Source organism: Rattus rattus, chromosome 10, assembly GCF_011064425.1.
Source record: "Rattus rattus isolate New Zealand chromosome 10, Rrattus_CSIRO_v1, whole genome shotgun sequence".
In the NCBI taxonomy this organism is placed as follows: Eukaryota; Metazoa; Chordata; class Mammalia; order Rodentia; family Muridae; genus Rattus; species Rattus rattus.
Genome location: NC_046163.1, coordinates 4072661 through 4100035, shown reverse-complemented (window position 1 = coordinate 4100035; position 27375 = coordinate 4072661). Strand labels below are relative to the sequence as shown.

Here is a 27375-nt window from a genome sequence, read left to right as displayed (position 1 = left end):
CCCTTTCACACACCTCAGGAACACCTCTCTGCTGCCCGCTGCCCAGACACACCTGCAGCCCTGCCCAGCCGGCTCTGCTCACCCAGAGGTAAGCCCCACCCAGCCCAACCCACCCAAGGGCTGGGGGTTATCCAGAGAAGGGCAGGCCCCAGGGGTACCTCCAGAAGAGAGATGACGACAGGGTGGTGGGGGGTGAAGAACCTGAGTACAAATGGGAAGGACATGAACCATGTGCAGCCCTCCAGTCCCTGCCCTATGTGGAGCCCACCGTAAAGACCTCTGCTGCTAGGGTGAGTTTCGCTGGAAGAATACACAGAATGGACTCTGTGTTGGAGGAGCTCAGGGACGTCCAGTCAGGATCGGGCAAAACAAGGCCTTCCAGGAAAAGAAACCTGGACCTTCCCATGCCACCTGGGTCTCTGAAGCAGCTACCTGCACTCTCCACTTCTTTTCAAGTCCTGGAAGCAGAGAGCTCTCGATGCATCTCCAAGTGGCTGTGTCCCTGTCCTCTGTCTCTAGACCCTTTTCTTCCCTCATTCATTTTGTCTAGTTCAGGGTACTCTGCATGAGCTCTGTGGACTCTTATTTGGTCCCTGTTGCTTCCATGAGGCTGAAAGAGGTAGCTGGAGAGAAAGATAAGGAGCAGAAGGCAAGGGAAGAACAGGCTCCATCCGGCGGGCGCCTAGAGCATCAGAAGGGTCTGGGCCAGTACGGTGGTGAGGAGGCAGACTCGCAGGCGCCCAGATCCTGAACCTCCCAGCCCACAGTTCTAAGAGGTCCCAGGGCATCCTTGGACAGTGTCTTTACTTCTGGAAATTAGCCCAGAGGCTCTCCAGGCTGGGCCAGGCAAATCTTTTATCATCCCAACACCAACTACTCAGTCGGGCTTAAGCATGTTCTGAGAGAGAGGCTGAAAGAGACCAGCTTTAAGGATGTGCCCCTTAAAGTAGCAAAGCCGTCCCCACTCTGAAATAGGGCAGACTGGGAGAGGAATGTCTCCCTAAGTGTTTTTACTCAAAGATGATCCTCTCCCAGAGCCCCTGCAGCCCCTCGCAGGCTCTCGGAACCTAGCCAGATCCTGCTTGGGCAACGTGAAGACCAGTACATACTGGCCCCTCCGGGGGAGTCTGTCCTGCCCTGAGTCTCACTCTGGGAAATCCTGAAGCAAAGCCTGAGCCTTTATCCCTTAGTACTCAGGGGCTTCCGGCAGAGTGACATATAATCTGTATTTAGTGAGAGTGTCTCAAACTATACAAAATTACCTTTAGAGGCCTGCTAAAGGAATGGAGACCAGCTAGACACAGGCAAATTATGGAGTGTGATGTGGTCGTGACCTGAAAGATATAATCCTCTAGGGGAGCTCAGACTTCACTCGGTGCTACCTGGGGTTTGACTATATTCTTGAATTCACTGGTCTCTTCAGGAACTTCTAAGAATCTTATTCCATGTCCTTCCAGGGACCTTGTGACCTCGTGCAGGTCTCACTGTTAGGCACTGTTCAGCATCTCACCTTACACCCCCTGCTGGAACTTAGTTCCAGTTCCTCTGTTCTCAACAGGGAAAGCAGCTGGGTGAGTGGGCCTGGAGATAAGGTATGGAGATTCGAGTGTCCCACCTAACCAGGAGTCCCCTTCAAAGGATGTAGTCTCAGAACAGCCAGAGAGTCAACATTTGCCTTGGGTACATTCTCCTTTACAGCAGAGAGGAGGACATCAGCCTGGGGGCTAGAAGGGGACTACAGATTTGCAGCAGAAACACATGACAATTCAAAGCCAGAGCATTTCAAGGCACTTGATCTCCAGCCAGGCCCCCAACCTTCTCTCCTGTCACCAGCTTATATCCCCACTCTCGCCAGACAGAGGCTGCCTTTCTTGGGATACTTGAGGAAGGCAAAGGGCAAGCCCTTGGAGCCAAGGGGACCTCAAGGTGACCTTTCCTCTCCCTAGAACATAGCCATCAGACAGGTAGAGTCCTGTGATCAGGAATCTGCCAGGCTAGGTCTCCTCCAGTGTCTGGCAAGGTGTGTCAAGGAATAACTCTGTGGCACCCTTCCCCCAGCCAGGGCTTAGGAGGAAGTCACTCTGAGCTACAATGACAGGGTCACCTCCAGATGTGACAGAAATCCAGGGGTAGGTGCTCACCTTTCTGTTCCCCAACGTCTCTCCTCCTACAAAAAGGACTCGCACATCTGGAGTGTGAGGGCCTGTGACTGGAGCGTAGGAATAAATAGGAAAGGGGAGGCCAGGAGAAGAAGAGAGCTGCCTAAGCCAGCAGTGCTAGAAAGGGAGTCTTCCAGACAGACGGTAATAAAATAATAATGGCATGGATTGATTGCTTCCCTGGGCCTGGCACCCCACTCTTCATTCCCTTGGGCATCACAATAAGCACACCCCTAAACAAGCGTTCTAAAGGGATCCACGGATCTAGTTAGGCATAGGGAGGAGACCCAGTGAGCTTTCCTTCGTGGGGCTCATTTAAGGGGGTGATCATCTGTCACTTTCTCCCTTTCTCTGACTCCTCAGCTGTACAAGATCCCTAGATTCCTATAGCACCAGTCTGACCTTATTCCTTCCTGGACTAGGTTAGAAATTGTCTGTGCAACCACATCTCTGTCTCTCCCTTTCCATCTCTCCCTCTCCCTCTGTCTCTCTCTGTCTCTCTGTCTCTCTCTATCTCTATCTCTCTCTCCCTCTCTCTCTTTCTCTCCATCTCCCTCTCTGTCTCTCTCTCCCTCTCTGTCTCTCTCCCTCTCTGTCTCTCTCCCTCTCTGTCTCTCTCTGTGTGTCTCTGAGTCTCTGTCTTTCTCTCTCTCCCTCTCCCTCTCTCTGTCTCTCCCCCTCCCTCTCCCTCTGTCTCTCTGTCTCTCTGTGTCTCTGTGTCTCTGTGTCTCTTGTCTCTGTGTCTGTCTTTATCTCTCTCCCTCTCCCTCTCTCTGTCTGTCTCTCTGTCTCCCTCTGTGTGTGTCTCTGTCTCTGTGTCTCTGTCTCTCTCTGTCTCTCTTTCTGTCTCTCTCTCCCTCTCCCTCTGTCTCTCTGTCTCTCTGTGTGTGTCTCTGTGTCTCTGTCTTTCTCTCTCTCCTCTCCCTCTCTGTCTCTCTGTCTGTCTCTCTGTCTCTCTCTGTCTCTCTTTATGTCTCTCTCTGTCTCTATCTCTCTGTGTGTCTCTGTCTCTGTCTCTCTCTATCTCTATCTCCTTCTCTCCCTCACCCTCTCTCCAACCCCCTTAAGTCCTAAAAGCCCACCTCTAGCTCTTCAGGAAGTCCTTCCTCTTTTCTCCACAATGAGAGTCACCTTTCTGTTCCTCAGTATTGTCACACGACACCTGAAGTCCATCCAAGTGGAGGGGCTAACACTGTCATAGGGTGGGGCTCAATGATGACTACAGAACACTTGGCCCACCAGGGCTATGTGTTTAACTAGAGATCAACTCATCTCATCCCTGTACCTCTCTGACTGTCTTGCTCCCTTTTTGTTGTTGTTATTTTAGAGTTTTAAATTTTATTTTATGTGTATGAGGGGTTTGCATGAATGTATGTATGTATGTATACCATGTGTGTGCGCGCGTGTGTTGCTTACAGAGGGAGAAGAGGCTGTCAGATTCCCTGAAACTAGAGTTAGGGATGGGTGTAAGCCATCATGTGGATGCTGAGAATTGAGTCCCAGTCCTCTGCAACTGCTCTTAACCCTGAAGCCATCCCTCCAGCCTTCTGGTTCCTCTCTCACCTCCCCATATTGGAAGACTCTCTTAGTGCTCTGAGAACCCCTCAAGGTTGAGGTTTCCCCACCATGATAGCACACCCTTTCCCCTTATGCCACTGCTCCAATGCCTGAAGGGTTGGCTGAGATTAAAGGACCATCCCTGCTATGCCCACCTCTTCCTGAAAACAGAAAGTATGAGGAAAGTACCTCTTCTTCAGGAGCCAGAGATGCCCATAAGCCTTCACTCGCAACTTGGTGTGCCACCGTGCTAGACAAGCTGAGGCCAGGGTTGGAGGGAGAACACAGGCAGAGTCCTCAAGAGAAGAAACAATACCCAGAGGTCTTGTCTAATCAGAGCTTATCAGAAAGTCAGTGTTAAAGACCCAATTCCCGCCATGAAGGGAACTCCACCGCAGTGGTCAGTATTGTCCTTGGGAGTCCAGTAGACCCTTCCTTCATAAGCATTAGAGTAGTTGTCAGAGGCCTAGTTCATAGTCTTCGTGACTCAGTTTCTTCATTCACAAAATAAAAGGATTGGGCCAGCACAGTCAACAAGTCCCCTTCTAGCCAGAACTTCCTGACTTCAACCAGTTGCTGGCTTCTCCTTATTATAAACAGGTTTGTGAAAAAACCCTGGTTCCTGCACCGCCCCGGTCCTGGAATAGGAAAGGAGCTGTACCGGAAAGCGGCAGGTTGGGGTTACCAAAAGCAGAGGGACTTTTTCCTCCTTTTAGCCTGTGTCACTGGGGACTCCCAGAGTTCAGGCTGCAAGGAAGCCTTGCCCAGAGAGACCATGCTGAGTCACCCATCTAGAACCTTCTAAAGGGCTCACACCCCTGCCCCTCTCCTCCCTCCCTTTCCTGGACAAGCAGCCAGGAATGACTGAAGCCAACCACCGTACCTAGGCCAGAGTAGCCATGCAGGAGAACTGAGGGGAAGAGTAGTCACCCAAGGCAGGGCTAGTGGGAAAGGTTTCTGAATGGGGGTGGGGGAGGAATTCAAGCAGGTCTCAAGGACAAGCAGCAATGAGTCAGAGCGCCTGGGGTGAGGAGGAATTTTAGAGAGAGACCCAAGCCTGTTTGGGGTGAACGACCTGCCTGTATGGGGCAGACGGACCAGCCAACTGGATCATCTAACACAAGGCCAAAGAGAGGAGAGGAGCCTGGGCTTGGTCCTCCTGGAAGTGACAACCAGGGTTTCTGAGTAGGACTTGAGTGCCCTGTGGAAGAGGAGAGCTGGTGGCCAAGAAATCAGTTCAGAATGTTGCTTGAGTGAAGTGAGACCTGGAGGGTGGGGGCAGGGCAAAGTCAATGGACAGCGGGGGGGGGGAGGGATGGGGGGGACAGGCAGAAGCAGCAATAGAATTGGTGAACAAACTAAATGTGGAGCCCAGGGGGTGGAGACAAGTGGGCAGGAAAGGAAGAGCAAACGGGAAAGTTAATAGGGGATCTGGAATAGTAGCATGGGATATCCCAGCCTAAAAGTATGCTAGTAGAACAGGTAGCCTTCAGCCCACCCCCTCCTACTGGCTGGCACAGGAGCAAGATCTCCTCCCACTCTTCTAAGTGGCTCAGCTCATCGTGAAATATCTGGCCAGTTCTTTTGGTCCGTTCAGTGGCCTGGGACCCACTCCTCATACTGCAAGCATCCTAGCACTATGGGTTAGTCTCTGAGGCATCAGACTTCTCACCCACCCTCCCAGTGAGCCTGCCAAGCAAGCCAGGTAGAAGCCAGCCCGCGGCAGACCCCAGGGAGGTTGGGAGGAAGATGAAACCATGCCGCTCCGTGGAGCATGACGACTGGATGCTGGAGAATTATCTCCCATAAGGAAGAAAGCATCCTCCCATCTTAATAATAATCACTGGCATTGCCACCTGCTGGGAACCTAGGGAACCAGAGCGTCACACACGAGCTCACTTAATCCTCACAACAACTGTCGGGGCTGTTATTATCCCCACTTATGGGATGAAGAAACTGCACCTATGAACCCAGGTCACTCTGCCTCTAAAGCTCAGGCTGTTTTCTTGAAGCTACTTCGAGTTTCTCCCACTCCAAGTCTCACATACCATGGCCCTTACTCATTTCTGCCCAGGTCTCCTCCAAAACTCTATTGGTTGATTGACTCAACAAGCATTTGCTAGGTGCTAAATACCAGGCAAGGAGCTGGGCAGGAGCTCTGCGGGTAGGTTCATCCACCCATCCACCCTCTGGTGGGTATCATCCTGGGGTTTCACTAACAGTCCAACCTGCCATTCTGAAGGAAGGCTTTCTTTGTCTGCAGACCAAAGGGTTGGCTATGCCAGTCCACTGCAACCCAACACAACGTCCTTAACCAAGACACTCAGGTTGTTGACTTTCTTTTCCTTTTGCTTTTTTTTTTTTTTTTTTATTTCCCCCCATCTTGGCTGTCACACTTACGTCCCTGTGAGGTAAGGAGCCCACCCCGCTGTGCTGATGGAGGAATTGGCGGCTCAGAGACGCAATACCGCCCCTTCCTTCCACATTTCCAACACAGCCAGAGCCAGTCTCAGGTCTCAGGATTTTCAGCCCTTTCTAGTGTTCTCTTCCAAAAAGGCAAACACACTAACCCACTCCCTGAGGCCTTCACCTAGCAAGCCTGGCAGGGTGGGTCCCTCTGGGATTGTACACCTTCAATTCTATCTTCAAAGCTTTTGTGGTTACAGCCACCCCAGGTCCCCTGAGGACCTCTCCAGTGGGGACCTCCCTCAAACCATCACATCTACCTCCTCCCCTCAGGGCCTCCACACAGCTTTAACAATTCTCACAGGGAACTCCTCTGGGCCCCAAGGGACCTGGCACCGAGCTCTGCCCTGCTCAGCTCCTGGAACATCAGTGAGGTTGCGCAAAGAGTGAGGAGGAGAGAAGCAGCCGTACACAAGGGTGGGGAAGAGGCTAGGCACAGGAAGCTGTGGGAGAGCGAGCAAAGCCGACCATCCAGACTTCCCCAAGCGCATCATTGTCCTTCCCGGGGAAACCTGTTGGTGGAGTTGTAGGCAGACAGTCTTATCCAACAGAGGTCCTCCTGAGGTGACGTTGGCCATCCCCCTGCCTCTAGGCAGGCTGTTGTCCCATGCGTTCCAAGCTAACAGGCTGAATGATATGAACCCTTCTGGCAGGGGAAATGGAAGCCTGGGGCAAGAAGCAGTCTGCAGAGCCATCCTGGGCTGAGGGGAATAGGATTCTCGTATTGGAAACCAGCTGTGACTTTTGTCCTTGTACTCCCACCTTCTCTCTGCCTGGTGTTCAGCGGGAGTGACAGTGATGTCACAGGTGTGGAGTGCCAGCCACGTGCTGGGTGCCAAGCAAAACAGCCAGGGCGAGTGTGTGTATCATCAGTGCCTGAGGAGGAAGGCCTCCGAAAGAAGTGAGTCTGGCGGAAAGACTTGACAGAGGAAGGGAGGCACCTTGCCGGATAGGGGCGGGAAGACTAGAATAAATCTCTGTTGCAGTGAGGACCAGAGAGAGAAGGCCCCAGCCGGCACTGAGAAGGGATGCGCCTCACCTATCCACACTCTGCTTCTCCCAAAGCTTGTCAATGTCCCAGACATGAGCCAGACCAGGCCCCGCTACGTGGTAGACAGAGCTGCGTACTCCCTCTCCCTCTTCGATGATGAGTTTGAGAAGAAGGACCGCGCCTACCCGGTGGGAGAGAAACTTCGCAACACCTTCAGGTAATGTGGCCTCCTGGACCAGTCCCCAGAGGGTTAGGAAAGCCCTGGGGGAGGGGAGATTCTGAACCCTGGAGATTAGAGCCTGCAAGCTCATAATCGTACTCTGAGACCCTTAGGGAGGATGGAGAGGGGAACAAGAACTACTAGCTGTTTCAGAGGGTTGTAGGGTGTTCCTGAAGTCCTAGTCCTCCCACACCTCTCTTGGGTCCTCAAAGGACCTGTAGATGGGTGTGCTGCAACGTGGAGTGGAGATGGGCATGTGACGCCCCATTCCTTGTGTATCAAAGGGTACCTGAGCCACCATCTTCCCATGCCTCACCCCCTCTTGCATGGCCCTTCTATCTGGTTCAAAGAATTCCTAGAGGAGGCCCTAAATTCCTAGGCTGTACTGAAAGGGACCTCACCAGCCTTCAGGGTCTTCCCATTCTCAGGTCTCTGGACTCTGGTGGCGGGTTGTGCAATCCACCAGCCAAAGGAAGTGTCTGTACACAGTGGCCCACACTCATTCCTCAGAAGCCTGGGCCACCGGCTCCGTCCTCTCCCTCCCTCTCCCCCCTCTCCAGACTTCTGGCAAACCTCATGTTCCCTCGCTCCCTTGGGGAAACAGCTGATTCAGTTACTTGGATTGAGGTCACCGGCAGTAGCTAGAGTGGAGCCACAGGTGGAACTGGTTGAGGCCGGGGGAATCACCCACTGAAGTCTTTACTAAAAATCCTAGTTTAGCCCTGCCTCTCCTGGGAGGCTCCACCTCTGCTCAGGGACACTCAAGAACTATGCGGCCAGTGTCTGAGCCTGTCTCCAAAACTACGCTCCCCAGACAGATGGGCTCAGCGCGTCTTTGTGTCCTATGAGATAACATTTAGGTTGTTTGCCTGCTGGAGGGATGGAGGATCCTGACGTATTCCTGAAGATTGGGGATGATTAAAACTGCAGAGAGGCAGAAACTAACAGTTCCCATGACACTGGCACAAGAGCCTTGAACAGCGTCTTACACACGGACAGCGCTCTAATAAATACTGGTTGAATGAATGAATGAATGAATGCCTAGAGAGCTAATCCCTCCCTCCAACTCTGGCCTGACCCTCTGAGGCTTCTGTATAAGTTGTCTGGCATTTCTTTCCAGCACCTCCTTCAGACTTCAGGTTGCTTTCCCTGACATATGGCAGAGGTACGATAAGGCTGGGCATGTGAGTTGTATCCCTTTCCCAGCCAACTGTCTACCGGTGAGTCCAGTTTTCTCTGCCACAAGCCAACCGGATGGAGTACCTGCAGGACTGTTACCTCCCAACACAGGGCTTTCTGGATACATCAAGCTAGTCGCCACGTCTCGGCTGCAGGAAGCACCACGAGCCACAGAAGAGGCTGAGCGGACAGGGCCTACCGCGGAAGCCATTCTACAGAATATTTAATCGGAACAGGGAGGAAAAAAAAAAATCTGCCTATACTTCCCAGGATACAAAGCATTGTCTGTGTTGGTTTCAGTCTTGGGTGACATCCAGGGCCCCGGTGTCAGGGAAACTACTGTTGAGCAATAGCAAAGAGAAAAGATCGGTGCGGGGCAGGGAAGGAAGCCTAATCAGACCGTGAGTCACCGGAGGGACCCAGAACATTTGCCTTCCCTCACCTGGGAGAAGAAAGCAACCCCCACCCCAAGTCATCAATCCACTGCCTGTCACCCTTGGGTTTGTAAGCCCTTGTTCCGGCTACTCGTGCATTTCCATGAGAGGATCTCAGGGTGTTCCACAAACAGAGAAGAGATCGATACTCCTTACCCTGCTGGCCAAGGAACGGCTCTCCCATCTTTTCACTCTGATGCTTTGCCAGGGGTGACGCCCGTGCTAGACTCACCATAGGTAGAGGAAACCAGGTTGGCCGAGTGCACCTCAGGGGGACAACCGACTTTGCCTTTTTTAAAAGAAGTTTAAAGAGAAAAGGACACCTCAAGAAGGCTGAGCTACCATAAAATCAACAGTTTGCAGCCAAGCCTCGTGCAGATTCCCGCTTGGAGAGCCAACAGTGATGCCCACGGTGTGTTGCTGGGCTCTCCAGTTTAAAGCGCAGCTCTCCCTCCTCAACATCCTGCAGTTCGGGATGTGCGCTCAGGATACCGGGTGAACCAAATGACAGGAATGTTAGTGTGCACAGCATGGCACGCTCTCTCTCTGCAACCTGCCCTCTTCTCCTGCAGGTGCTCCTCAGCCAAGCTCAAAGCCATTGTGTTTGGACTGTTGCCTGTGCTCTCCTGGCTCCCCAAGTACAAGATCAAAGACTACATCATCCCTGACTTGCTGGGTGGACTCAGTGGGGGGTGCATCCAGGTGCCACAAGGTGAGAGTACCCTCAGCCAGGCCCAACAGGCTACTCCTTCCTGTTCTACCCCCATTTACCCCCCCTCGCCCCATTCTGTGAACACCCCCACCCCTGTGAACCAGATGCTCTCCTGAGCTAAGCCTCACTCTCTCTTTGCCTCCCGCAGGCATGGCATTCGCGTTGCTGGCTAACCTTCCTGCCGTCAACGGTCTCTACTCCTCCTTCTTCCCCCTCCTGACCTACTTCTTCTTAGGGGGTATACACCAGATGGTGCCAGGTAAGGTCTCTCCCCTCTGACAAGCGCAATGACTTGGACCCCAAAGACTCAGGGTGTGGTAAAGGAGGCTCAGTTCCCACCTTCGTTCTCTCGGAATTGATGCTAATCCAACCTGAGAGAATGGTTGCCGCATCCGTCCTAGGTCCTCCATGACCTTGGAGAAATCACTACGCCCCTGTGAGCTCCCAGCACAGCCCGATCCGTCTCTCTCTCAGGAAGGAGGGCAAAGTGGTATCGAACAAGATATTCCATAGGCTATGCAGCCCAAACAGATTCGAGAAATGGCTGCTCTCCGCAGGCTGCTACCGGGATATTTGGAGTTGTCTGGTGGCAAGTGAGATGGAGCAAAGGAAGCTGGCCACGGGGCTGGTTTCCGGTGCAGGCTCTGCTGAGCTTGCACTTGGAGTTGGCGTCCAATGAGATAATGTTAACAAGGATGTATGTGATCTGGGGAAGTGTCTGTGGCAGCTTAGAGATGACTGCTGGTAGAGAGTCATGCTGGCAAGAGACCAATGTGGAGAGTCATTCAAAAGGGCTGGCACGTGTTCCTGGGCTGGACCCCTTGATCGTTTCCATGGGCACGTTGCAAACTTCTGACTTTTGCTGGCCGGGTGGGGCACCACAGGTACCTTTGCCGTTATCAGCATCCTGGTGGGTAACATCTGTCTGCAGCTGGCCCCAGAGTCGAAATTCCAGATCTTCAACGCCACCACCAATGAGACCTATGTGGACACAGTGGCCATGGAGGCAGAAAGGCTGCATGTGTCTGCGACACTGGCCTGCTTGACTGCTGTCATCCAGGTGAGCCTCATAGCCACCCTACCAGTGACTGCACCTCAGAAGGTGGCAGACCACCTTAACGATACCTCGAACCACACAGTGTGCAGTTAAAAGTTGGCTGTCGTTGGGGATTTAGCTCAGTGGTAGGCGCTTGCCTAGCGAAGGCCCTGGTTCGGTCCCCAGCTCGGAAAAAAAAAACCAAAAAAAAAAAAAAAAAAAAAAAAAGAACTTGGCTGTCCTCCCTATCCTAGGGCCAAAAAGGACTTTAAAAATAACTTAAAGTCTCCCCCACCCCCACACCCCCCAAACCTATCTAGAGCATAAAGTCTGCCTAGAACCTTTCAAATGCCCCTTAGAGAAACTCTGATTTCTGCCACCATCCCTCCTGCCCCTCCAGCCTCCTCTCTCTCAGTCCCAGCCCCACGTGCACTGCATAAACTGCCCATCTAACCAGAACTACAAGGGGTTCCTCTGGTGTTGATGAAAAAAAAATGTAGCATGGCAGTGTGCAAGTCCACAGCCACTCCTGAGAGACCTGTCATTCGCTCATCACTCACCTAATGTTTCCTGGTGGCTTTGCTCTACCAGGAATTGAGCTAAACCCTAAGGATACAAAGATAAGTTTAAAAAAAAAAAAAAAGAAAAGAAAAGAGGCCCAGCTCACAAGTGGCTCCAAGCGGGACAGAGGAAGTGACCTTGTCAATAGATAAATTTGTGTGCTAGGGCAAGATAAGAGGCCCAGCAGAGCCAAGAACGAGAGGCTATGGGAACCTAGGAAAGTCCTCCAAAAGGAAGGAGCAGTTTCCCCGAGAGAGCAGGGATGAGCAGGAGTTTACCGGAGCCTAAATGAACAGGCACAAAGGCTGCACCGGGCGGAGGGGACAGCAACCAAGAGCACGGAGGCCCAAGACACTGCAGCCTGACCAGGAAGGGGACAGCAAGGAGTTTGGTGTGGGTCAAGGGCAGGGGATCAGAGGAAGTTAGAAAGGCAGGCAGGGGCCCAGTAATAAAGTCAGCAGCTTCCCTTAGGAAGTAACTTGGCTCCTATCAGCTCCAGAAACATGGTGGTGGGTAGGTAGACCTAAGTAAGACAGGGATTCTGCAGAGGCCCTGGCGGGAGGGACAGAGTGGTGGCCATGGAGAAGGAGATGGGAGTGGGAGGAAGAAACATTTTGCCAAGAGCACCAACTTGTGGTGAGCTGCGTGTGGGAGGAGAGGCGGTGTGACTCTTGAGTTTTCGGTTGGGCAACAGGTGGCAGCGGAGGAGGACCACGTTTATTTTAAGATGAGGGAACTGAAGCCAATTTGGCGAAACGACAGAGAGACTACGTACTGACGGGCCCTAGGTCCGGTGGCAGGCACCCAGGTCATAGTGAGTGGCAGGGAAAGGTTACAGCCGCCTCTTTTCCCTGAGTCCCTCCTGTCTCTGAGCTGCGTGAGACTCCAGGCTGGGCTGTGTGTCAGGCAAGCATTGGGACAGGCGCCCCACCGTGGACTATCTGCTTCCTTCCAGATGGCCTTGGGCTTCATGCAGTTTGGCTTCGTTGCCATCTACCTCTCGGAATCCTTTATCCGGGGCTTCATGACAGCAGCTGGCCTGCAGATTCTCATCTCTGTGCTCAAATACATCTTTGGTCTGACCATCCCCTCCTACACAGGCCCCGGCTCCATTGTCTTTGTGAGTCTAGAAACACCCTCCAGAGAGGGGCAGGGTGGGAGCAGAGTTCACATCCTGATAGTTGGCTGGGCCATTGAGTAGAGAGGATCCCAATGGGTTCTCCATGTGGGAGAGGGGGTCTAACAAATCCTCGTGTACTCACCGGGGCTCTCTGTGGTCAATCCCTGCAGAAAAGGAGACCCCCATTCCAGTGCCTGGGATGCCCTTTACCTGGGAAGCCCTTCTTTTTTAGTTTAAACTCTTGATAAGAAAGAGAAAATGCATCATCTTCAAGACCCCAGCTCCCACATCAGAGACCATAACCCCCTGTAACTGTAGCTCTAGGTGATCTGGCACTCTTCTGTTCCACAGGCACCTGCACACATGTGCCATACACTTACACACACACACACACACACACACACACACACACACACACACACACACAAATAAATATAAGAAAGTATGCTATCTTAGCATTCGCTCCTGGTGCACCCTGTGGGAGAGGGTAGTTGGAGATGGGATGGTATTCACAACCAGGGTTGTGTTCTGCCTTTGTGTGTCTCCAGCGGCATCTCTCCCCTGGGCCAGGCACCCAAGGGCAGGGCAATATGGGAAGAAAGGATGAGAGCTTGTGATGCTCTCTCCCCTAGACCTTCATTGACATTTGCAAAAACCTCCCCCACACCAACATCGCCTCGCTCGTCTTTGCCCTGGTCAGCGGCGTCTTCCTGGTGCTGGTGAAGGAGCTCAACGCTCGGTACATGCACAAGATCCACTTCCCCATCCCTACAGAGATGATCGTGGTGAGCATCCTGCCTGCCTGGGGATGGGGTTTTGAGGCTCAGGATGTGGGGGGGGGGGGCTGTGAGCAAAGGAGCCCTTGTCCATCCCTCCACCCACTCCGCTGACAGCCAGCGGGACCAGAAGTCGCATGTGAATGTGTTCTGTGGCCACTGTGTGACCCCTGGGGTGGTCTTGTACGCACGCTCCCCTAAGGAGGCAAGACAGTGGGATCTGGGAAAAGATTTAAGAAAGATCCCGACCTAACCCCAACCAAGAGTCAGTATCCATTCTCCACTTTGGGGTTTACAGGTGGTAGTTGCAACAGCTATCTCTGGGAGCTGCAAGATGCCGAAAAAATATCACATGCAGATTGTGGGGGAGATCCGACACGGGTGAGTCCAGATCACTCGACAGTCAACCGCGCCCTGATCTCCACCAGAGTCAGGGAGGAAATGGGCAGCTCTAATGTTCGTTAGAAACTACGTGGCCCCAACTCAGAAAAGCCACACGACCAGGCCATACTGAGCATTTTATGGAAAGTCGGTTTTCAGGGAGGTGACCTCCCCAGCCCCATAAGTTCCGTATATTGAATACAGTCAAACAAGTCTCTCTCTGGTTCACCCATCGCTGGCTTTCCATTTTGCTCTAATGCACAGTCTTTATCCATGCAAAAAGGTAGCCACTAAGATCAACTAATTCTTTAAGCACCTATGTTGGACCCAGGAAGACCAGGGCAAAGCTCACCCCGCAGAGCAGGAAGAGGGGAGGGAGGAGGCAAAATCTCACGGCACTAGAGGCCTATGGGCCTAAAAACTAGTGTGTACAAGGAGTTCAGAATCTGGGCACAATGAAGCCCTCCCAGCTGCCGGCTTATCAACCTGGAGAAGTTAAGGCTCTTAAGCCCTGGCTCCCTCTTTTAAAAAACAACAGCGATAGGGCCTGCGTGGAACAAGCCATACATGTAAGACCCTGGCATATGGAGGGAGTTCAGCTACCCTCCTTCTCACACCCCTGGGCCCTGCCTCTTTTGGATCCTTGGCAGGTTTCCCACTCCAGTGGCACCGATGGTTTCGCAGTGGAAGGACATGGTGGGCACAGCCTTCTCCCTGGCAATAGTGGGCTATGTTATCAATCTGGCTATGGGCCGGACCCTGGCCAACAAGCATGGCTATGACGTCGATTCTAACCAGGTACCTCCAGCTGCCCCCGGCAGGGCTCGGGGGTATGGGCCCCACAGAATCCTATTAATGACAGCTAAGGAGGCTGGGGGTATGGCTCAGTGGTCCTTGCCTAGCATATAGGAGGCTCTGGGTTACACCCCAGCTGTTGTTGTAATATTATAAAAAAATTAAACTGTCTTTTACCCCCCCCCCACACACACACACACTAGGTCTGGTACCGCAGTGCCCCAAGATATCTGGTAGATACCTTCATCTCAGTCAGCAAAGCCTCTCACACACTTTGCTCCATCCCATATCACACTGCCGATGGCTTCTCTCTGAGCCTGGCAACAATCTCTCTACCCATCTAGTTCCCAGAAACATACATCTCAATTCCATGGGTGCTTACCACCCACCCAGCCACCACATACTCTCTTAAAGTTAATTCGCCACAAGAAAGAACACACAACACACAACCTCTGATCCAACTGATAAGATATAATTGCCCACCTAGACACACAAAGTCCTGTACACATCCCTTAAGCACATTCATTACAACCTGTAAAGGTACAGAGTGGAATCTTAACATCCGCCTCCAAGTTCTCTCAGCAGCCTCTTCTCCTTCTCCTTCTCCTTCTCCTTCTCCTTCTCCTTCTCCTTCTCCTTCTCCTTCTCCTTCTCCTTCTCCTTCTCCTTCTCCCGTCTCCTTCCACTCCTGTCTCCTCCTCTTCCCTCAAACTTTTCTCCCGCCCATCCTTCCTTCTCGTCCAATGACAGGCCTCGTTCTATCTTGTGCCTGCCTTCCCCTGTACATCCTACACCCAGTCTCTCACAAAGGGCAGAGGAAGATGTCTTGGGACCCCTTGTTGTGATGTGAAGCAGTAAGGGTTAGGGGACTAGACCAAAGAGATTGACGTCTTATTTTTAACTTTCTTTTCTTTCGTGTGTGGGGAGCCTTGGGGGGAAGTGGACATGTTCATGTGCATGCACATGCATATGCACATGCTATGCATTCATATACATATATGAGTGTGCTACCTATGGAGGCCAGAGGTTACCATCTAAGCCTTCCCATATCATTTCCTAACCTTTGAGCTGGGCAGACAGAGTCTCTCATTGAAACTAGAGCTCACTGACTGGCTACATTACGTAGCCCGTAAGCTCTGGGAATCCTCCCGTCTCTGCCTCCCTCAGCACTGGGGTTACACATTTTAATTTTTAAAATGGGAGCTGGAGGTTTGAACCCCAGGTCCTCATGCCCATGCAGCAAGCATTTTACCTGCTGAACCATCTCCCCAGCCCTGGGGCTCTCTAACCTTTCTGAGGGCTAGCGTGTGGTTCTACAGCATCATGGTCACTTCCTAACCACAGGCCCCTGGCCCTTCTCACACAGGAGATGATTGCCCTGGGCTGTAGCAACTTCTTCGGCTCCTTTTTCAAGATCCATGTCATTTGCTGCGCTCTCTCTGTCACACTGGCTGTGGACGGGGCTGGAGGGAAGTCCCAGGTGAGCCTTGTCTCAGAGGCCTGGGGTAGGAGTGTCCCTGAGAGGTCCGGGTGCCGGGTATGCCATCCTTAACCAGTTAGCTTCCAATCCAGCTGGGAAACAGCCAAGTCACAAGACCCCCAAACCCACTCACTCCCAGCTCTTTCTCCCTGACTAGGTGGCAAGCTTATGTGTGTCTCTGGTGGTGATGATCACCATGTTGGTCCTGGGATCCTATCTGTACCCTCTCCCCAAGGTAAGAGCCCAACCGAGAGCAGGAGGTGAGGGGGGGGCAGTGACAGCCTGCAGCAAAATAATTTCTATGAGTGGGAGTAACACTTGGTTGGCCATCACTCTCACATTTGGTGTCTGTTACCCTACAAGGTAAATGATACAAGCCTTATTCCCCCATTGTACAGGTGAGGGAGACTGAGGCTGGCTGGCTGACTTGTCAGTGAGACAGCTGCTGTGTAGGATTGATTTTACTGTATCTGACTAATGTCAACCTCTGGCTTTCTGGGAGTTTTACCTCCAGGCTGGAGAATAGAGGGCAAGGTTATCTGGTACTTCAGGGTCCCCTCAGAGCCTCTCACAATGATGTTAAGGTATGAGCCATTCAGGGGTACAGGAAGAGGGGGAAATGTAAAACTGGGCCCAGAATGAAGTATATGGCTCAAGAGGCCACATTCTCAATCCTGAGACTGAGGAGGAGTTTGGAGGAAAAGGCCTTGTCCTGCCTGACTCCAGGGTCAGACATGTGTAGGAAGGCCAGGATGAAGGGGATACCTCAAATGACACCAAGCAATGTTCTACTTCTCCAGGCTGTGCTAGGTGCCCTGATCGCTGTCAACCTCAAGAACTCCCTGAAGCAACTCACTGACCCCTACTACCTCTGGAGGAAGAGTAAGCTGGACTGCGTAAGTGTGTGGTGCCCCTGCCTTCCTGTAACCTGCAGCTCTGGCCTGACACAGAGCCCTTTTGTCTGCTGCTCCCCAGTCCCCAGGGCTTGAGAAACTGAGGAGAGAGACACTCTTGGTTCAACCACTCCCTGGCCCGGTAGCCGATAGCAAATTCCTTCACCTCCCTGAACCTCAGCCTCTGTACTTCCGAAGTAGACGCGTGCCCTCTCAACTTTGGGATGGCTTATGCAGAAGAAGGGCTCATACTAGCGAACTGCGTGTGGTGTGGGTCACACACATAATCAATGAAACTTAGTATCTATTACTTTTCTAATTTACTGTGCCCCCCCCCAATTACAGAAGATTTTTCTTCTGTGAAGGAGAAAGAAAAGCTTAGAACATTAATTAGAACATTAAGCAGAAGACCAGGATCCTGAGGCAGTTTCTAGGCTTCTCGAGGGTTCTACTTCCCCATCTGTTTGTGGGATGAACTTGTTGCACATTGGCTCTGAGGGTTAAGTGAATCACAATGGGAAAGCGCCATGCTACGTAAACATCCTGCAAGTGTGACTTCACACTGCAGCTGTGCCTTCACAGGCAGTACCGATAAACGCTCCCGTATTGACAGTGCTGTCTCATGTCCACCTAAGCCCACCCACCACAGCCCAGACACGAGACTCACTAAGCCCGGTTGAGGATGACAAAAATGGAGGCTCAGAATGGTTCAGTGAACACCACGGTCAGAGGCGGTGGAAGGAGCAGGTGTCAGAGTCTAGCCGGAAACCTGATGCTGGGCTCCAGACTTCTGGGCTGTCCTGCTTCTAGAAGGCAGAGGCTTGCCTGCACCATACAGGGAAGGAAGTCTTTAAAGTCAGGAAATGTGTGGTCCCTTTGGGGGATTCCCAGTGAGTAGGGGAGACAGGGAGAAACTAAATGTTCTAATTCCCAGCCCAACGATCTGCTTTTACCACATGGCACCCGTCTCTTGGCTTTGGCCATAGTCCCTTGTAGCCACACGATGTCATGTGACTTGATCTTCACTGAGCTTCTACAGAAACTCCCAACAGAGACTGACTCCTTTAACAGCAGTTCTCAACCTGTGGGTCCTGACCCCTGTTGGGAATTGAATAATCCTTTCACAGGGGTCACATATTAGATATCCCACATGTCAGATATTTACATTATGATGTTACCATATGTATCATCACCATGCATTATACAGCAGATGATGTCGGTAAACAGATTACAGCTTTAAAGTAGCAAAACAATAGTTTTATGGCTGGGGGGTCATCACAACATATATTAAAGAGTTGCAGACTTGGAAGGTTGAGAACCTCAGCTTTAAAGCCATTCAGACCCCCCCCCGAAGGCCCTTAGGGGAGAATGCACCCAACCGGGAGACCTGCTTTCTGTTCAGGAGCTGAGTTCTCACCAAAGCATGGACACCTCACTGTTAGACAGGAAGAGAGCTTGCATCCATAACACACTGCAAGGCTAGGACCAATGACTCTCTGACACCCCCGTTTTCCTGCAGAGTGGGCTTCATTTTCTCTTGTGTGGACCCGGCTACACAGTTCAGAGCCCAGCTTTGAACCTGGGTGTGCCCGAAGCAGGGGCACACTCTTCCTACTCCACTCATGCCCACACTTCTGTATTCTACAGAAATAGAAGGCTAGATTTCTATTTTTAAAACTAGACCAAGGAGTGGGGTGAGGGTGGGGGGTGGAGCTCAACGGTAGGGTACTTGCCTAGTACATGAGGCCCTGTATCCAATCCCTGGCTCTGGGGAGGAGGGGGGAAGGTCATGAGCTGCACTTGTAAGAGAAACAGGTAAACAAACCAAAGCACCGGGACGTGACTCATTGCAAAAGTGAAGCAAGAACGGAAGAGATCTGAGTTGGGCAGGCTGACTAGGACCTTGGCTAATCCCAGAAGACTTCCTGAAAGAGGCAGTGTTTCTCCCCAGGCTGCCTTTGACATCTCTCTCCTCACAGTGCGTCTGGGTGGTGAGCTTCCTCTCCTCCTTCTTCCTGAGCCTGCCCTATGGCGTTGCAGTGGGTGTGGCCTTCTCCATCCTGGTTGTGATCTTCCAGACCCAGTTGTAAGTGACAACCTCGTCCCGCCCAGGCACAGTATGGGGTTGCTGGAACAGACTGCAAGGGGACTCCCATGCCGAGACTTAGCATAGCACACTGTACTTTCTGCCCTCTGGGCCCAGCACAGGGACATGCTGCCAGACCTCAGAAGCACATAGCCCAGCCAGGCCAGTAGGCATAGACTAAGCTACCTAATTTCTGTACCCTGAAACCTCAGAGCAATCCAGCATGGTTTCAGAGGACTGGGGATGAGGAGGAGTAGACAAGGAAGAACGTGTGAGAGCCACCACCCCTCCAGAAACACTGTGAGATCCTCAGCCCAAATGGGACCCTACCCTGGGGAACTAGGTCAGAGGATGGGCTCTGTGCTTTTCCTCCAAAGAAGCCATCAGCGCAGGCGAGGCCACCACAGAGGAGGTTAGGGTGGTGTGGGAGAAACCTTGTCTTTCTTCTTGTAAACTCAGAACCAAGGATTTACTGGTTTCTCGCCTACATACCTTCTTTCAGTGGGCCCCCTGAATCCCAGTCTGGGGGCCACTTCAAGATACACCCAGTGATAGACCAGCCACAGACCACTAGGCACAGGTCCCCAAGGCAGAAAGAATAACAAGCCAACATAAGATCAGGAATCCCGGCTGCTTTTCCCGTCCTCGATCCATCTTTGATCCTTACCCCCCTCCCTCCTCTTCTTCCTGTAGTCGAAATGGCTCCACGCTAGCCCAGGTCATGGACACAGACATCTACGTGAACCCCAAGACCTACAACAGGGTACGTAATCCAAGTTTAGACCCTCCCTCCTTCCTCTGTCCCCCTCCCCGAGACCTATCTGTGACCTGAGCTCAGTCTCCCTGTCACAGGTCCAGGAAATTGAGGGAGTTAAGATTGTCACTTACTGCTCCCCTCTCTACTTTGCCAACTCAGAGATCTTCAGGCAAAAAGTCATTGCCAAGGTAAGGCTCCATCCTTGATGACCAGATGGGCTGAAGAGAGAGTGACCGGAAGATGGAAGCAGGAAGGGGCTAGGAGCCAAGGGCAGGCCATCCCACAAAGGTACAGGTCGAGAATGCTGTTGGCCCTCTCCCCACAGACAGGTATGGACCCCCAGAAAGTATTACTCGCCAAGCAGAAATATCTCCGGAAGCAGGAGAAGAGGACAGCGATGCCCACACAGCAGAGAAAGTCCCTCTTCATGAAAACCAAGGTGAACTGAGGCCTGGACCAGTTTCACGCCCATTCTTATCCTGACCCTGGCTCCCAGCCTGCAGCACCTTGAGAGGGAGGCAGGAAGTCTCTGGGAGCACTTACTGGGAGCACTTATGGGAGTACTTACTGGGAGCACTTACTGGGAGCGCTTACTGGGAGTACTTACTGGGAGCACTTATGGGAGCGCTTACTGGGAGCGCTTACTGGGAGCACTTATGGGAGCACTTGCTTGGAGCACTTGCTGGGAGTACTTGCTGGGAGCACTTGCTGGGAGCACTTGCTGGGAGCACTTGCTGGGAACACTTGCTGGGAACACTGGCTGGGAGCACTTGCTGGGAGCATTTATGGGAGCAACGATGGTCACTTTCCAAGGGGAAGGCTACCAGCTCCCAGGTAACCATTGCACCCCATCTCCAGAGGTGAATTTCCTAGCCAAGGCTTCAGTCTTCTCTAGAAGGCTCTTCTCACTTGGGTTGGGAGAGACAAGCCTGCAGGCCTCCCAAAGGAAGGAACTTTAGGAGAAGCCTGTATTCACCATCAAGCTGAGATGCTGCCCTCCTTCCTCTGCTTGGGGTTCAGGGCCACAGTCCTAACTGCCCCCCCCTTTCCACCCGCAGACGGTCTCGCTACAGGAACTCCAACAGGACTTTGAAAGCGCTGCCTCCACGGACCCCAACAACAACCAAGCTCCTGCGGCCGACGCTCACATATCCTACATCACCTTCAGTCCAGACTCCTCCGCAGCTGCCGCATCCGAGCTGCCCGCCTCCACTCAGTCCCCCAGGGAGGCTAGTGATGCTCTGGCCAGCGTGCCACCCTTCGTTACCTTCCACACTCTCATCCTTGACATGAGTGGAGTCAGCTTTGTGGACCTGATGGGCATCAAAGCTCTAGCCAAGGTGAGTCCCCATAGGGTGGGAGGAAGGTGTATGGACTAACTGAAGGAGGTTCCAGACCCTAGGGACTCCTTGTCCCAGTGCAAACAGGGTGGACATACTCTTCAGGGCAAGTTGAGAGCACCGATGCATTGGAGTGAGCTCTCTGAGCTTCAATCCACCCACCAAGACCATCCTGAGTTCTCGTTATCAGTCCCAGAACACACCTCGGGTCCTCTGAGTGAGGCCAGTTTGGCCCTTGGTTCTGCTGCCCACGCTCACCAGTGAAGCCAGGAGAGAAGAAACCGTAATACCAGTGTGCTAGCACATAGGCCAAACAGGCAGCCTGGGGATGCCGAGAATACAACCAATGCCAGGTTACAGCAAGCCTCAGAGAGGCCAAGATGGAGGCAACCCAGGAGAGCAGAGGGACACAAAGCATGGACCAGCTGATGTCACTGCCAGCCAGGGACAGCAAAGGCCCCTCCCTAGCGCTGAGCTCAGCTGACTTCTCTAGGCTGGACGGTGAGGTGGAGACCTTCAGTGAAAGCTTCCCTCGTTGAACCTTGGTTCTGAGCACTGAAAGCAGAGAGCTGGCCCTTAAAGCAGGCCGTGGTAACGTTAAGTGTCTGCCACGCTGACAAAGCCCCATTTCCGCCCCACTTTTCAGAGAGGCCCTGGGCCAACACTCCAGAGAGACCCAGGGTGCTCTCTGCCACTCATGCCTGTGGCTGCCAGAGCCCTCAGAATTGCTTGTCTGTTTGGCTTCCCCTCTGAAGTGCGTTTCGTGAGTCACTTTCAAGACCCACTCAGAACATTCCTTTCCTTTCTCTTCTCCCATTTCCTTCCCCACCCTTCCCCAACTCCTCTAGCTAAGCTCCACCTATGAGAAGATCGGAGTCCAGATCTTCCTGGTAAACATCCACGGTAAGAAAGTGGGGGCCGGGTGGGCATTTAGGGGACCAGAGGCTGGAAAGGGATACAGCAGGGACAGGAGAGTGAGCAAGCTTCCCGTGGGTGGGGTATGTTCATGTAATTGAGAGTAGATAGAATTATGGTCTGATCACCCTAATTTGTGTGTATCCTGAGTCGAGCCAGCCAAGTCACTTTATCCATCTGGGGGTTCCTGTCCAGCCATGTAAATCGAGGGGGCTGACTGGTTGAACTTGGGATCCTTTCCAAATCAGAAGGTTCATGGATCTAGATAAACACAGAAAAGCCACACAGCCTATCTTTGCAGAGGCTTGTCTCCAAAGGGTGCTTTAAGCAGCCTTACTGATGGGCCTCAGAGCAAAGGACACTCATGGCATTTGCACATGTGCCAAGTGCACAAAGCACACACAAGGGAAATAGGAAGAGGATGCACACATTATCCGGACGCCACCCACCAGGGCTCTGCAAGGGCCACATAATGAGCCCTAACTGTTACCCCCATGACCACTCCCCAAAAACCATCTCCAGAATGTGATAAGAGCAAGGACTCGGCCGCATGTTGGAGGAAAAAGGAAGTCTAAGCCTTGAGGGCTGGAATTGGCAGCCATGTCCACATGGAGAGTGTTAACCTTTCCTTGACAAGCAACACCTCACATCCAACCACTTTCTTCTGCACGGGATTGAGAGCTCAGCATGTTCGAGCTCATACTGCCCTCTGCTGTCCAGAGCTGATACTGAGGGGCCAATTGTCAGCTTCCCCACCAGCCCCTCCCACCAACTCCAATCCACCCTTTCCTGTTACCTGCCTCCTTACAGCCCAGGTGTACAATGACATCAGCCACGGAGGCATCTTTGAAGATGGGTGTGTACAGCGCAATCACGTGTTCCCCAGCATCCACGATGCAGTCCTCTTCGCCCAGGCAAATGCTAGAGAAGCCCCAGCCCACAACTTCCAAGGGGTAAGGTCTTCACACCTGAAGACTCCTAGGTTCCAGCTCTCACAAACAGGGGGACACACAGACATCTGGAGATGGTTTAAGTTCCAACATCAGTTCTGCCGTCTCATCCTTTTGAATCTCGGGTCCCTGTCTATGCAACGCCACTGTCAACCACTGCCTACCACACTCGGCTTGTTTCTGTTCAGGATTAAGTGATAATTACGCATCTTACCTAAAGATTTAATTTTATTGATTGCTACTAATGTATGCTGTCTCGCCAGCCACCGCCTTCACTCTTTTGGTAGTGGTGGTGGGTGCCCTGGCTTGGAAATTTCAAGCTAAGATGAATGGAGAAGTTGAGTTTTGTCTCAGCCTCTCAGCATTTAATTTACTAGCTCAGTGAGTGGGATAAGAGGAAGACACAAATAATTCTATCTAAAATTTCCAAAAGCTGAGGAGTCTGACTTAACCCCCCTTCACCTGCAGGTACTGGAAGACTAGGGAGCTTTCTGGTTTGTGAGCCTTGTCCACAGGGACTCTTAAGAGCCCTCATTATTTGCCATCACACTGATAACACCCAATTATTACAGCTTAGATGCAATGAATGGTTTTGGTTTTGCATTTATTTAATGTGTGTGTGTGTGTGTGTGTGTGTGTGTGTGTGTGTCTAGACAAACTCATCATGTCATCCATGCAGAGGCCAGAGGACAGTTTATCCATGTCCTTCTACCATGTGGGTCCTGGGGACCAAACTTGGGTTCTTCAGTTTGGTGACAAGTGTCTTTACCCACCCAGCCATCTCTCTCGCCCTTGTTTTAATATTTGTTTAAATAATTTATATTGCATACATTCTCCATTTATCTATTATAAATCACACACACGATGCATGCATACTCCTTACAACAGTACACTGAAGAAGAAAACCAGCCAAAGGGGTTTGATTGTCCTGCCTTTCCAGAACTCCAAAGAAAAGGAATCCCAAAGTCAAGCAACCTGCACCTCCTTGCCTAGAACGCTCGCAGTGGGAACAGGCTCTGTGGGCCTAGAATGCTCGCAGTGGGAACAGGCCCTGTGGGCATCCGCCTACAGCCGCGCTGTATCACGGGGCAGGCAGAGGAGGGCCAGACAACGGGCGAGGGGGAAACATGGGGTCCTCTGGAGCCTGCATCCTTCCCCGCTATGCACCTACTCATGGTCAGAAACCTGAGCTCATCCCACACCCACTTCCTTCCCTTCAGGCTCCAGGGGACACTGAGTTCTCCTTGTATGACTCAGAAGAAGATGGCCCCAGCTACTGGGACTTAGAACAGGTGAGTAGAGGAGCAAAAGGTGAGTGAGGAGAGGGAAGAGAGAAACCCCGCTTCTATCTAAAGGTGTTTGCTGGCTGCTGTCTCCTCCAGTTCAAAGCTGTAACCTTGGAGGTGGCAAGGTGACGCCTGTCTTTTAATAATGGATCTTGACTCTTCTCAGCATCAACACACACACACACACACACACACACACACACACACACACACACACACACACACACAGGGGGGGGGAGGGGAGGGTATCCTGTAGAATGAGGGACCCTCTAGACCAAGTCTTAAGGAATTGCTATCTTTTGGAGCGGGAGGGTTGTTCGTTTGTTTGTTTTTGTTTGTTTGTTTGTTTGTTTGCTTTGAGACAGGGTTTCTCTGTGTAGCCCTAGCTGTCCTGGAACTCAATTTGTAGACCATGCTGGCCTCCAAATCACAGAGATCTACCTGCTTCTGCTGAGATTAAAGTCTCATGCCACCATGCCCGGCTAAGAATCCCTATCTATTCTTAACTCTGCGGTGTACCAAGCCTGTGATTGTAGATGCCTGCGTGACACCACTGAGCCTGTTGTTACTATCTGTAAAATAAGAGGCATTTTGGTAAACCTGTCCCCCACGGGACTGGCAGGAGGCGCATTCACCTTCCATTAATTCATGAGGTGTTTTTGGAACACCTACTGCTTGCCTGGCACTGTTGTGGGTGGGGATACAGCAGTGAGCAAAGGCCCCTGTTCTTTAGAAACTATATGCTGGGAGACTCGGATGAAGCTTAGGGGCACATGGGAGTTATTATTGCAACTGGATAAGCATTTAAAGCTAGAAGCCATGCAATATGAGCTCTTACTGCTCTCGTGGGGCTTGTGAAATTTATCCCCATTCCAGTGTCCCCAAATTAAAGAAAGCAGGTGACTACATTTAGAGAAATATAGCTTCAGGTCTGTTAAAATAGTATCTTCCCTCTCTTTCCTGGTTTGAGTTCCATGGTCCTCTGAGTGCTGATAGCAAGAGAGACCTGAGAGCTAACAGGCTCATTTATGAGCTCTCTTGGAATCTCCAGCACATTAAGAAGAAGAATTAAAACCTAGATGGAATAGAAATAATACAGCTTCTCTAGTCTTGACACTGGTGCTACTTAATTCTTCAAAAGTAGAGCTGACACTGGAGAAGAAAGTACCAAAGACCACATAGCATGGTCAGGAGGGACACAATTCACAATTAGATGCTTCTAGCACTTTCTCCCATCACCTAGAACTAGTTCACGTCTGATGCTAGCCTGCTCACTTGCAAATACAGTCTCGGGGTGCTTCCTTCATTCTGGCCTGTGGTACGAATCACCTCTTGGTTGTGGTACTCTAACTCCAGCAGATCTATCTCTCTCCCCTCACCCATCCTTCCTGTGTTCTCTGCAGGAGATGTTCGGGACCATGTTTCACACAGAGACCCTGACTGCCCTGTGAACGCCCATTTGGTTCCCGTACATTCTCCTGAGCGCCTGCCATCTGGGATTTCCAAGAGAGAAGAATATGTCTGTCAAGAAGCTAGAGCCTCTCTCAACTCTCTGTTCTCTTTCCCACCTTTCCCTCTCTCCCTGGGAGAGAGAGCCATCTCAGCCTCTGAAGCTGGATGAGGCCTGACAAGGATGAGACTCTGGTGAAGCCGTCTCATCTCCTCCTTCTTCCCACTCAAACCTGGGCCGGCAATAAGCTCATTCCACCCATCTACGCAAGCCACACCCATCTGCACAAGCCCCACCCACGGCAGCTGATGGACACCTTGACTTCCAGCCTTAAGAGTGAGCTAAGAACAGAATGATGAGAACCACTGTGCTGAGCTGGGATGCAGGTCTGTGTCCTGATTGATTTGGCCTCAGAAGGTTTCAGGATATCGTGGGTCACAGGGATGAGTGGGGTTAGAATGTTGAAACTTTGTCCCTACTAACTGTTAGCCTCAAAGACACGGTACTGCCGACAATCCAGGAGTCTCTGTCTTTGTGCCCATTTCTCTCTCATTGCCCTAAGACTGCCCAGGCCCCCACTGCTGTCCACACTTCAGACTCTGAGTTGGGCAGTGAGTAGAACCCTCAAGATTACCAGCACTACCTCTCCAAGGACAGCCCACCAGGGGGCTGATTTCACCTTCTGAATCTTCCCCGCCTGGAGGCTGCCCCATTCTGGGGAACAGATTGGCAGAATCCTCGGATACAACAGCAGCTATTCTGCACAAAATCTTCTAAGAAACCCTCTTTCCTGGACACATGGAAGGAGTAATAGGTTGCTAATGTAAACTCCAGGCAAACTGGTGGGTCCTAGGCCCTGACCGTCCACCTGACCTCGGAGCCCATATTGCCTCCACTTGGGAAATCTGCCATGTCCGTTTTCACTTGGAAAGGGCTGGTCATTTGAACCCTCCCTTATCAGCCTGTACCCCAGAGCTGTGAACTCCTGAGGTACCAACTTCAAAGCCCTACTGGATATAGATGTGAAAGACTATTCCCGACTGGATATCACTCTACATGGAATTCTTAACAATCTCCTGACCTTTTTACTCTAGGAAAAGGGACAGTAGGAATTAAATTCTCAGGTAAACGGAGAGATATTTAGAGACATCCTACTGTTGACTTAAAAGTAAATAGGTCTTTCTCTCTCTCTCTCTCTCTCTCTCTCTCTCTCTCTCTCCACACACACACACACACACACACACACACACACACACACAACCTTATAAAAAAACTATCATGAAAGTACACAGAAAATCTGGCCTCTCCTCTTTGTTCTCCAAGTTCCTTCAATGCAATGACCCCTGTGCCAATGGGTTGGGCTGGCCCAACCCGGGGAAAATAACCCAATTATTAACTCCAGCCTGATCTTCGTTATGTGTCTGTGTGTTAGGTAAGCTGGTGAGCTGGTCTTCGTAGAGTTAAAGCACAGGGCTCTGACAAGGAGCCAACACATTCTTGGCCACAGCTGCTCCTTCTCAGTGAATTCATTATGCCATCTGGCTGCCAAGGGAGCCCAAAACTTGGAAGGAGGAAAGACAATGTTATCTGGGATTCACTGTGCCCTGCACTCAAAAGTGCCAAATTCCAGGAGGAAGAGAACCCCAGCCAATGACAATCTACCCTCCCCTACTCCACCTCTTCCAAAGTCCAGGAAGCAGAGAGAAGGTCACAGAGCCTCGGGACATTATAAATCCCCTTTAAACCAAGTATCTAGATCCCATTAACCTGCAGACCAGGCCTGGGACTGAAAGGGACTTCGGGCTCACAGTTTGGAGCTTGGAGGTGTGGA

General features: G+C 51.8%; 1 protein-coding gene across 1 annotated transcript; it reads left to right on the top strand.

The window, feature by feature from the left end:
- Slc26a9 (solute carrier family 26 member 9) lies at nucleotides 1-26635 on the top strand. The gene is made up of 21 exons (XM_032915559.1): nucleotides 1-88; nucleotides 7248-7390; nucleotides 9579-9718; nucleotides 9867-9977; nucleotides 10603-10778; nucleotides 12271-12435; nucleotides 13068-13220; nucleotides 13510-13592; nucleotides 14243-14390; nucleotides 15754-15867; nucleotides 16025-16102; nucleotides 16668-16763; nucleotides 18740-18846; nucleotides 19540-19609; nucleotides 19699-19791; nucleotides 19929-20042; nucleotides 20662-20943; nucleotides 21792-21846; nucleotides 22669-22811; nucleotides 24029-24100; nucleotides 25498-26635. The coding sequence occupies exons 2-21, from the start codon at nucleotides 7266-7268 to the stop codon at nucleotides 25543-25545; spliced, it is 2373 nt and encodes a 790-aa protein (XP_032771450.1). The 5' UTR covers nucleotides 1-88; nucleotides 7248-7265; the 3' UTR covers nucleotides 25546-26635.
- The last annotated feature ends 740 nt before the right edge of the window (nucleotides 26636-27375 follow it).

What these genes read in the sequence shown, in the direction of transcription:
- Slc26a9 (XM_032915559.1), top strand. Translation starts at nt 7,266, where the DNA reads ATGAGCCAGACCAGGCCCCGCTACGTGGTAGACAGAGCTGCGTACTCC. An exon ending in AAACTTCGCAACACCTTCAG is followed by an intron (nt 7,391 to 9,578) that starts GTAATGTGGCCT and finishes CTTCTCCTGCAG; the next exon opens with GTGCTCCTCAGCCAAGCTCA. An exon ending in GGCAAAAAGTCATTGCCAAG is followed by an intron (nt 19,792 to 19,928) that starts GTAAGGCTCCAT and finishes CTCTCCCCACAG; the next exon opens with ACAGGTATGGACCCCCAGAA.